At 42.1% G+C, this 12,150-nt stretch overlaps 1 protein-coding gene across 2 annotated transcripts in view; it reads left to right on the forward strand.

Annotated features, from left to right (window-relative positions):
* itga11a (integrin, alpha 11a) overlaps positions 1-12,150 on the forward strand; it is a 133,037-nt gene that overhangs the window by 112,159 nt on the left and 8,728 nt on the right. For both annotated transcript variants that reach the window (XM_060912055.1, XM_060912056.1), the window contains exons 22-25: positions 5,736-5,812; positions 8,842-8,925; positions 9,042-9,132; positions 9,244-9,357. In XM_060912055.1, the coding sequence (XP_060768038.1) occupies positions 5,736-5,812; positions 8,842-8,925; positions 9,042-9,132; positions 9,244-9,357 (366 nt within the window). The remainder of the gene's footprint in view (positions 1-5,735; positions 5,813-8,841; positions 8,926-9,041; positions 9,133-9,243; positions 9,358-12,150) is intronic.

A 12,150-nucleotide genomic window follows, 5' to 3' on the forward strand; every position in this document is an offset into this window, starting at 1 on the left:
TATGTCTATGACTTCCCGGTTGGCGGGATTCTCGCAATGCAGTGTGCGCATGATCAAAAGTGGAACGAAGTCTCGCTACCACAAGATAACGCGTGATTTCATAAGACTCTTTACTGGCTGTCTGTGCTGTACAGTACGTTTATCATCGTGGGAATTGATTATAGCTCTAAATAAATATTGAAGTTTTTTTAAAGAATCCGTATAACTTTATTTATACGCCCGTATACTACGTTTATTGAATCAAATCCGTATAAAATACGGACATTCCGTATAGGTTGACATGTATGCGCTGGGGTTGCAGAAGACAGTGCACACTTAGGCCAAGTTTACATTAGACCGTATCTGTCTCGTTTTCTTCGCGGATGCACTGTCCGTTTACATTAAAACGCCTGGAAACGCCGGGAAACGGGAATCCGCCAGGGTCCACGTATTCAATCTAGATCGTGTCAGCTCCGGTGCTGTGTAAACATTGAGATACGCAGATACGCTGTGCTGAGCTCTAGCTGGCGTCTCATTGGACAATGTCACTGTGACATCCACCTTCCTGATTCGCTGGCGCTGGTCATGTGACGCGACTGCTGAAAAATGGCGCGGACTTCCGCCTTGTATCACCTTTCATTAAAGAGTATAAAAGTATGAAAATACTGCAAATACTGATGCAAATACTGCCCATTGTGTAGTTATGATTGTCTTTAGGCTTGCCATCCTTCCACTTGCAAGTGGTAAGTGATATGTGCTGGGATCACACACACAGCGGCTCAGTCCCGAAAACACTGCTTGTGCACTTCACTCGCATGCTCTGTGAGTTGCGCAGGGCCGGAGTGCGCACCCTCCAGAGGGCACTCGCTGTTCAGGGCGGAGTGATTTGGAGCGCAGGATGCCTGCGGAGCCGAGCATATCCGTGTATTGGCGTTGCTGTGTGCAGGCGAATCGTGTATTGGTGTTGCTGTGTGCATGTTAATCGTTTTAAAAACGTTAATCTGATGATCCGCTGATACGGTCTAATGTAAACCCCACCTTAGTGCTGGTCCCAAACCCATATAGACTGGGGAGGATTGTATCAGGAAGGGCATCTGGTGTAAACCCTATGTCAAATCAAATATATGGAACAGATCCGCTGTGGCGACCCCTAATGGGAGCAGCTGAAAGAAGAAGATTTGCTTTTATGCACTTTTTCTTTGTTGGCAGGCTGAAATCAAGTAATATTCATCTGATAAATCCATCTATCCTTCCATTATCTGTAGCCACTTATCCTGTACTGGGTTGCGGGCAAGCTGGAGCCTATCCCAGCTGACTATGGGCGAGAGGCGGGGTACACCCTGGACAAGTCGCCAGGTCATTGCAGGCCTGACACATAAAGACCAACAAACCATTCACACTCACATTCACACCTATAGTCAATTTAGAGCCACCAATTAACCTAACCTGCATGTCTTTGGACTGTGGTGGAAAACGGAGCACCCAGAGATAACCCACGCAGACATGGAGAGAACATGCAAACTCCACACAGAAAGGCCCTCATCGGCCGCTGGGCTCAAACCTAGAACCTAGCTGTGAGGCGACAGTGCTAACCACTACACCACCGTGCCGCCCTCATCTGAAAAAAATTAACGAAGGAGGGGGCAAGGCATTGCACTTCATGCCAAGTTCAGATAGATGGACTTGTACCTGTAAATATGTCCTTTGTTATCCAGTATAAAACTGTCATGGGTTGTGCAGTAAATGGACAGGTATGCGGTAGTAGGTCACTTCTTTACTTTGGATAGCCAGGCAAACAAATCCAAGGGGCAAATACAGAGCAAAGGTCAAAAACAGTCCAAAGTTTGAAAGATCAGTAGACAGAATATCAAAAACTTGTATACTAAGTATTCAGTACTGATTAGTCTTTCATTTCAGCTCATCAAGCACCGAGTTTATAAGGACTCTTCTCAGACACACACAATCATTTGCAAAGCAATTGCATAGTACTTTCTCTCTCTCTCTGTGTGTTTTATTGGGATCTATAGTTTCTGTCAATCATCTTTGTATGCTGTGTATATTCACAGGAAATGGAGTCCTTAGCTAACTCTGGCGTGGCGATAAGCAAAACAAAGAGACAGGCTGTGGTCTTTTTGCTGGACTTTTGCCTTGTTGTTTTCTTAATGTTGTTGGTCGCACATTCGTGGAAACCAAATTAGCTAGCTAGTTAATGGTATGATTACTTTCCTTCTGAAATCACCAGGACTCAGGAGGCAAAAACATGCTGGATTTCAGTATGTTCTTAGGACTGAATTCCAAGTGACAGTCTATTGGGCATATTGTACACTCCACTGGTCACTTTTAAGTAGATCCCTAAGTATCTAGTCCTATTCGTAAAGTCTGTCAACTCTTTTTTTTTTTCCCTTCAAGCTTTCTTCATCAAGCATAACTCAAACTGAGGGGATACTTGTGTAATACAGCCACCATATTGAGTGTTACATGCTGCCACGTTCATATTTTAATCAGTAGGTTGTCATTGTTCATACGGTATTGTATCTGATTATACCCTGTGTAGTGAACATGTTCACTAGCCATTTTTTTTTTTCTGTGCAAATGAGTAAACAACAGCTGAGGATATAGAATCACAATAGAACCTTAAACTTTAAAAAAATTGTATTGTATACTGGTGATTTGCTATTGTTTAGGAGACAATTTTCACTCTCCATAGTTGATACAAGTGCAGTATGTTCATTCTATCTATACAAGTATAAAAGTTTAGGCTCCTATCATCTGAATGTAACCAAATATTGAAGATTGAATGCAGTTTTTAAAAGGAATTTGGCTGCATTGTGGGGCAGCACGGTGGTGTAGTGGTTAGTACTGTCACCTCACAGCAAGAAGGTCCGGGTTCGAGCCCCGTGGCCGGCGAGGGCCTTTCTGTGCGGAGTTTGCATGTTCTCCCCGTGTCTGCGTGGGTTTCCTCCGGGTGCTCCGGTTTCCCCCCACAGTCCAAAGACATGCAGGTTAGGTTAACCGGTGACTCTAAATTGACCGTAGGTGTGAATGTGAGTGTGAATGGTTGTCTGTGTCTATGTGTCAGCCCTGTGATGACCTGGCGACTTGTCCAGGGTGTACCCCGCCTTTCGCCCGTAGTCAGCTGGGATAGGCTCCAGCTTGCCTGCGACCCTGTAGAACAGGATAAAGCGGCTAGAGATAATGAGATGAGATGAGATGGCTGCATTGTTATGATGGCGCTAACTGCTGCTAATATTGTATTAGCTACATCGCCTAGCTAGCAAGCAGATCTGTCCTTTCAGAAAGCAGAGGCAGACATTCTGTATGATGTAATCTTATGTTAATTCATAACTTTAAATCATTTTTCTCTCTTTCTATTCATATTAAAAAACATTTTAATTTCATTCTCATCGCCTCTACTTCTTTTGAAAAGTATATCTTATCCAGTGTAGCAAATAACATGCTAGGCTAATTTTGTAGCATGTTCAGTGCATATTTTCCTACTTTTACACACGTAGTTATTTGTATGTCTGTTTCCTTCTATTTCAGTGACTATTTTTTTTTCAAGTAATAGTACATTTCCTGGAGTATGGTTTCTGATTATTCTGTGCTTAAAGTGCTGATGACACGTTTTTGACATCTTTGGCAATGTTTTATAACATAAAAAGTAATTCCTGATGATCCATATATTAATTCACGAAGGCGCCTATTTTACAAGTTATGATAAAAAACGCGGCTATTTGGGCAAATTTGACGGGGCTGCAGCACCCAGGAGACGAAAGAGGAGGAGGAGCTATATGACGTCAGCGAAAGAACCTTCCTCCTAACTTACCAGTTTGTTGTTGATGCAACAGGTGTTCAGTTTGTCATTATTAGTATTATTATACATTATTTTATATATATATATATATATATATATATATATATATATATATATATATATATATATATATATATATTAGTTATTATGCCTTCGCGTTGTGTTGCCGGCTTTTGCTCCAAAACCTACAAGGATGGGGTAAGTTTATTCAAGTTTCCCAGAGATCCCGAGCTGCATGCGAAGTGGGTGAAGCAAGTCAGGTGCACTCGTGACAAGTGGGAGCCCTCACTAACATTCGTCCTGTGCTCTGAACACTTCGATTTGGATTGTTTTGACACCCTTCCCAGCTTAAAAGAATCTCTTGGGTGTTCAGTTCATCACAAACGTGTGTTACTACCATCAGCAGTGCCTACACAGTGTTGCCAGATTGGGAGGTTTCCCGCCCAGTTGACTGGTTTCAAGTGCATTTTGGTGGGTTTTGAACATATTTTGGGCTGGAAAACGTCAGCAGTATCTGTTGCCAGATACTGCTGACGTTTTACAGCCCAAAATATGTTCAAAACCCACCAAAATGCACTTGAAACCGCCCAACTGGGCGAGAAACCTCCCAATCTGGCAACACTGCCAGTATTCCGGAGGGGGTCTACTAGTAGCTATGCCGGATCCAAAGACAGTCCTCCTGTCAGAACATGTGTTGTGAAACGACATAAGATAAAGGTACGTAGAGCTATAGATTCTACATGATAATCATAAATGTAATCATAAAGTCGGCGTGGGGCGGCACGGTGGTGTAGTGGTTAGCACTGTCGCCTCACAGCAAGAAGGTCCTGGGTTCGAGCCCCGGGGCCGGCGAGGGCCTTTCTGTGTGGAGTTTGCATGTTCTCCCCGTGTCCGCATGGGTTTCCTCCGGGTGCTCCGGTTTCCCCCACAGTCCAAAGACATGCAGGTTAGGTTAACTGGTGACTCTAAATTGACCGTAGGTGTGAATGTGAGTGTGAATGGTTGTCTGTGTCTATGTGTCAGCCCTGTGATGACCTGGCGACTTGTCCAGGGTGTACCCCGCCTTTCGCCCGTAGTCAGCTGGGATAGGCTCCAGCTTGCCTGCGACCCTGTAGAAGGATAAAGCGGCTAGAGATAATGAGATGAGATGAGAAAGTCGGCGTGATATCAGTCATGTATTTGCTTGTGAAAGCTTGCGGCTTTCATGTAACTGCCGCCTAGCAACGAGAGGCAAAGGGTAAAGAGGGTAGGCTATCATAGATTCTATTCGGAAGAGATCAACACAATTCTAGACTCCCAGAAGAGGAAGAGCTAGCACTAGAGTTCACCGGCGTTTTCATGCGCCATTTCCATTGAGTAGAACAGCCAGTGAACCGCAGCGTGTTCTCCCGCTGACGTCACAACATGGCCACGAGCCACGGACCCAGTTTTCTTGCGCTGTGCAATTAAAAGTTGGATATTTGCGTAACAACAGCTTTTTTTCACGTAATTATAACAGAAATCTAACATGTTTGCCATGTTGTATAGTTTATTTAAGAAATTGCATAGAGGCATGTTCGTGTCATCAGCCCTTTAAGTGTGTGCGTGCGTACGTGTGTCATTAGTGAAGCGACTGTGGTGCTGTGTTTTGGTGCCTGTAGCTGCTTTGCTTTGAGGCCTCAGACTTGCAGCAGATTTTTGTAGACTTTACTGCTAAACCTTGTGTAAATCTTGCACGGTTGCTGTTGGAAGCTTTTATATATGACGGGGATCATTTCCACCCCCTTGTGAGACAAAAAACTCACTCTTGGGTCATCACTTGTAAGATGATGGGAAAGTCTTTCTGCAGTGGTGATAAAATCATATTTATGATCAGGTCTAGACAGATCATATTTTACCTACCTGCTTATATCACTTAAATGACGATCCTTCCTCTCTATTTGTTTTTTTTTTTTCCCTCCAGGTCACTTTCCGTTTGGAGTTTGAATTTATTAGCTCCATTTTGCTCGACCATGTTCGCGTCATTCTGGCAACTGGAAGGTAAAAAGCTCTCATTATAAATTTGCAGTGCCCTTTTGTCCTGTCTAGTGTGATAGTTCATATCTGAATCCAATAGTATGTGCAGTTGTAAATAGTAATTATTTAATCAGACGAGTCATGACCATCGTTGAATACATGTGACCTATTGTACATAGTTGATGTATACAGTGGATCCAATTTTGTACTCCGTTTATCGTTTCTTTAATTCCTGTTCACTGACCCATGCAGCTGCTGTTCAGCACTACATCCTGCAACATTCCATTCATCTCAATAGTGTAGATAACTCAACAAATATTATTGTTTCCAGGCATTTCATATTCTCCCATAGTTTATTATTTCTCGATTATCTCCTTCATGCCTGCTTTTTGGTAAAATCTTGTTTGGAAAGGTCAAAGATATCAATTTCTGAAAATTATAGAGACTTAAGGAAATAGATGGTTTGGCACTGCCAAATTTTGAATTATGTTATTGGCCCTTTCAGAATGCTAGCTGTATGGGTCTTGGGTTATTTTGACTCTTTGACCCCCCGGAAGCAGCATTAGTCAAACTGCTACAGTTTCAAAAGATCATCTTACTGCCCAGTAAACCAAAACCAACTTCTGTTTTATTAAATCTGACATCATTATGAATCATGCTATTCTAGACTTGCCCAAGACCCCCAAAACATGTCTAAGATCTTTGTTCCTCTAAGATGAGACTTTGCTATTTATATCATTTTCCAAATTACAATTGTGTGGCCTGATGCTTTGAGCATTTGTCACAGCTTTCTTCTTCATTTTCCTATGCACTCTTTCAAAATTCCATATTTTATTCAGAATAGAATATAGATGACATATCAAATGTTTAAACTGAGAAAATGTATCATTTAAAGAGAAAAATTAGGTGATTTTAAATTTCATGACAACAACACATCTCAAAAAAGTTGGGACAAGGCCATGTTTACCACTGTGGGACATCCCCTTTTCTCTTTACAACAGTCTGTAAACGTCTGAGGACTGAGGAGACAAGTTGCTCAAGTTTAGGGATAGGAATGTTAACCCATTCTTGTCTAATGTAGGATTCTAGTTGCTCAACTGTCGTAGGTCTTTTTTGTCGTATCTTCCGTTTTATGACGCGCCAAATGTTTTCTATGGGTGAAAGATCTGGACTGCAAGCTGGCCAGTTCAGTACCCGGACCCTTCTTCTACGCAGCCATGATGCTGTAATTGATGCAATATGTGGTTTGGCATTGTCATGTTGGAAAATGCAAGGTCTTCCCTGAAAGAGATGTCATCTGGGCGGAAGCATATGTTGCTCTAGAACCTGGATATGCCTTTCATGCCACACGCACTAATGCAACCCCATACCATCAGAGATGCAGGCTTCTGAACTGAGCACTGATAACAACTTGGGTCGTCCTTCTCCTCTTTAGTCCGAATGACACGGCGTCCCTGATTTCCATAAAGAACTTCAAATTTTGATTCGTCTGACCACAGAACAGTTTTCCACTTTGCCACAGTCCATTTTAAATGAGCCTTGGCCCAGAGAAGACGTCTGCGCTTCTGGATCATGTTTAGATACGGCTTCTTCTTTGAACTATAGAGTTTTAGCTGGCAACGGCGGATGGCACGGTGAATTGTGTTCACAGATAATGTTCTCTGGAAATATTCCTGAGCCCATTTTGTGATTTCCAATACAGAAGCATGCCTGTATGTGATGCAGTGCCGTCTAAGGGCCCGAAGATCACGGGCACCCAGTATGGTTTTCCGGCCTTGACCCTTACGCACAGAGATTCTTCCAGATTCTCTGAATCTTTTGATGATATTATGCACTGTAGATGATGATATGTTCAAACTCTTTGCAATTTTACACTGTCGAACTCCTTTCTGATATTGCTCCACTATTTGTCGGTGCAGAATTAGGGGGATTGGTGATCCTCTTCCCATCTTTACTTCTGAGAGCCACTGCCACACCAAGATGCTCTTTTTATACCCAGTCATGTTAATGACCTATTGCCAATTGACCTAATGAGTTGCAATTTGGTCCTCCAGCTGTTCCTTTTTTGTACCTTTAACTTTTCCAGCCTCTTATTGCCCCGTCCCAACTTTTTTGAGATGTGTTGCTGTCATGAAATTTCAAAATGTCTCACTTTCGACATTTGATATGTTGTCCATGTTATATTGTGAATACAGTATCAGTTTTTGAGATTTGTAAATTATTGCATTCCATTTTTATTTACAATTTGTACTTTGTCCCAACATTTTTGGAATCGGGGTTGTAGAAAAAAAGGGTTCATTTGGATAGTTAAGGGTTTTTTGCTTTCTGAACGGGTTCTACTCGGGACTTCTAAAGGTTTCCTCAGAGACACATTAAGATTGTTGATTTTTCTTTTTTTTTTTTTTTCTTAGGTGTGGTTTTCTGACATAGCATGTGATCTTTTAATAATAGCCATCTTTTTATTTCATTTTTTCTCTAAGGGTATATTGATTATGGCTGTCAGATGGTTGTCAGTCGACCAACCACTCCAAAGTATTTTTTTAGTTTGACAAACGCCTTTAAAGGTTCTATATAAAACCCTACAACAGACCATTTCCCTTGCAAAAAAAAAAAAATTCAAGTGTAATTCTTTCAGAAATTATCAAAACAATCCAAAGAATGTTTGAAAAACCCTTTCTTTCAAAGAGTGCATCTGAATATTAGTTTTATCTCCATTTTCTAAGTTCATAAAAATAATAAACAGAGTATCATGTTCTTTAGAATTTGGCATTTTAGGAAGTGTGTGTGTGTGTGTGCTTCTCTCTCCCACATCATTGTGACAAAACTTGAAGAATTTCCACCAAGTATAACTTGACTGTTCCCAGAGCCTGTTTTACTAAAACATCTCAGTCTGGCATCACTCCCAGTCTATAGCTATACCAGTAAACTAACATATCCAAACTGATCATGAACAAGCATTCATGCTTTAGATAAATGTGTAAAATAATGAATGTTGATGCCAAATGTTAGCATAACTGGAGCACATCTTAGTCCTCATCCTTGTCTCTCGACAGTGATGGAGAAGAAGTGGCTTTACAAGACAACATTAACGAGATCTTCTACATGCTGAAATATGAGGCCGACTTGCTCTTTACAAGGTCGGTCAGAGTAATGTGTACAGTATGTACGTGTGTGACCATGTGTAAATCTAAATCAGAGCTCAATCCTAAATGGCCTTTGTGAGAAATTAAAAATTCTCTGTTTCTGTCTGTAGAGATTCCAATCCATCGCACTGGGAACTCAAAGCCAACCTCCCTCTGGAGAAGGCAGAAAACCTCCGCCCGCCGTTCAACTTTACTTTCCAAGTGAGCTCAACTCAGACGCTCTTTCTCAGTTTCCTACAGATAAAGTGAGATTAGGTGAAATGAAAAAAAAAAAACAGCTAAAAGTAATGGTATGTGTTCTTTGCTGTTCAGATCCAGAACCTGGGCTACTTCCCGGTCAGAAATCTACAGCTCAACATTATGATCCCAGAAGTGACAAAAAATGGAAATCGCTTCCTACAAATCCAAGACTTTCACATAGACCAGGTGAGAAATATATAGCAAGCTGAAGAATTATCGGGCGATTACTCTTAAGGAATGCAGAAAGATCCAGAAAGGAATTTAAATGGAAAGAGGAGAGATGTAAAGTCATGTTTCTTTTTCTCTCTAACAAAAGCATTCAGGGACAAAGTAATGGGTAAGTACAAAGTGATAAAACAGCGGTGCAGGAGGGCAGGACAAGCAGGTTTTGTGTCAAGGCTATTAGCTTTTTTGATTCATAGTTGCCGAATGGTTAAGTTGGTTTCCGGTGTTGTTGGAAGATCATGATTTCAAATACTGATGATGCCATAGCCATCCATGGCCAGGACCCACAGGAGTAAAATTGACCGTTCTCTCTGAATGGAAGAGATGGCATACATTCTCTACCCAGTCAGTCACTGTGAAACAATCACAGGCACCTGTGAGCTCATGTATGTGGAAGAGGGTAGACAACACTTTCCTTCGAGTGTATTACACTGCCCTGAGACATAGCCCGAGGAGCAGTTCGAAAAGATGCAGTAGTTGGCTCCACATGCTCAGCAGTCTCAAGTCATACATAATAAAGGAGCACGATATGTTAGGCTGGAATTGGGAGATGTCCAAATTGGTGGGAAAATGGTGAAAAGTAAATAAATAAATAAATAAAAATCAGGAACACCAAGCAATATAAAGTGCACCACAAACCTGTCATAACGATATGATATGATATATGATGTATGATATACGATATGATATTCCTTTATTGATCCCGGTGAGGGGAAATTCAGGTGTTGCAGCAGTTCAAGTACAGAGTAAAATATAAATGTAGGTTACATTAAAAAAAATAAAAAAATAGAACAAAGATAAATATAATAGAATATAATAAATATAATATAATACATGGGCAGCATGGTGGTGTAGTGGTTAGCACTGTCACCTCACAGCAAAAAGGTCCGGGTTCGAGCCCAGCGGCCGATGAGGGCCTTTCTGTGTAGAGTTTGCATGTTCTTCCCGTGTCTGCGTGGGTTTCTTCTGGGTGCTCCGGTTTCCCCCACAGTCCAAAGACATGTAGGTTAGGCTAATTGGTGACTCTATATTGACCCGTAGGTGTGAATGTGAGTGTGAATGGTTGTCTGTGTCTGTGTCAGTCCTGCGTTAACCTGGCGACTTGTCCAGGGTGTACCCCGCCTCTCACCCATAGTCAGCTGGGATAGGCTCCAGCTTGCCTGCGACCCTGTACAGGATAAGCGACTACAGATAATGGATGGATGGATGGATGGATGGATGGATGGATGGATGGATAATATAATAGACTATTATACATACAGGCCACTTTTTTCATGGAATAAAAACATGTATTCTATTCCCTTCTAGCAGGTTTCATTCATTTGGTTTGATAGCATGCAATATTGTTACAATATTGCACACTCATTCTCCATTGGGTAGAGTGATGTAATACACGTAGGATAAGTGATATGCTAACAATATTGTAATATTGTTACAATATTGTACGTTGTCAAGACAACACAATGTCACATGTTGGAGACATAAAACTTCCGCGCTAGCAAGCAACTGTGACAATTTGTAAACAAACATGGCCGCCAGGTTTGCTTTGTTAAATATGGAAGATTTTGAAAGAATTTTGGCTGTAAGGTTGCTCCATTGTATGTAGCTGTCTATGTTGATTTTAAAACTAAGTAAATTACATAAGGAAATGAATACTTAAGTCTGAGTGAAAAATATTGTGGCGAGCGTGTGCGGAAGAAGAGTCTGGAGACAGAAATCTTAGTTTCTCAGTCATTAGCCTGTGCTAGGAGCTGTCGGTAGCACTAGCTTGACTGCATTAGTATTGGCCTTCGCTAACACTACTGCTCAATGCTACACTGGGTGGAAGGTAACTGGACTGCAGCGCTAATAGCACCGAGTCACGGGTAAGCTAGCATCGGCCTTGGAGAATGCTGATATGAAGCGAGTGTGTATGTAGTATAATAATAATAATAATAATAATAATAATAATAATAATGGGGCAGCACGGTGGTGTAGTGGTTAGCGCTGTCACCTCACAGCAAGAAGGTCCGGGTTCGAGCCCCGTGGCCGGTGAGGGCCTTTCTGTGTGGAGTTTGCATGTTCTCCCCATGTCCGCGTGGGTTTCCTCCGGGTGCTCCGGTTTCCCCCACAGTCCAAAGACATGCAGGTTAGGCTAACTGGTGACTCTAAATTGACCGTACAGTAGGTGTGAATGTGAGTGTGAATGGTTGTCTGTGTCTATGTGTCAGCCCTGTGATGACCTGGCGACTTGTCCAGGGTGTACCCCGCCTTTCGCCCGTAGTCAGCTGGGATAGGCTCCAGCTTGCCTGCGACCCTGTAGAACAGGATAAAGCGGCTAGAGATAATGAGATGAGATGGGAATATTGGCTGGCTTTTTTTCATGGTCTGTTACATGTATTCCATTCAGCTAGCATGACATTAAACTCATCTTCAATTCATTCAATATAATACTAGCTGAATAGAATATATCTGATAAACCACGAAAAAAATCCATCCATCCATTATCTGTAGCTGCTTATCCTGTTCTACAGGGTCGCAGGCAAGCTGGAGCCTATCCCAGCTGACTACGGGCGAAAGGCGGGGTACACCCTGGACAAGTCGCCAGGTCATCACAGGGCTGACACATAGACACAGACAACCATTCACACTCACATTCACACCTACGGTCAATTTAGAGTTACCAGTTAACCTAACCTGCATGTCTTTGGACTGTGGGGGAAACCGGAGCACCCGGAGGAAACCCACGCGGACACGGGGAGAACAAACTCCACA

This window comes from Neoarius graeffei, chromosome 27 (genome assembly GCF_027579695.1).
Source record: "Neoarius graeffei isolate fNeoGra1 chromosome 27, fNeoGra1.pri, whole genome shotgun sequence".
In the NCBI taxonomy this organism is placed as follows: domain Eukaryota; kingdom Metazoa; phylum Chordata; class Actinopteri; order Siluriformes; family Ariidae; genus Neoarius; species Neoarius graeffei.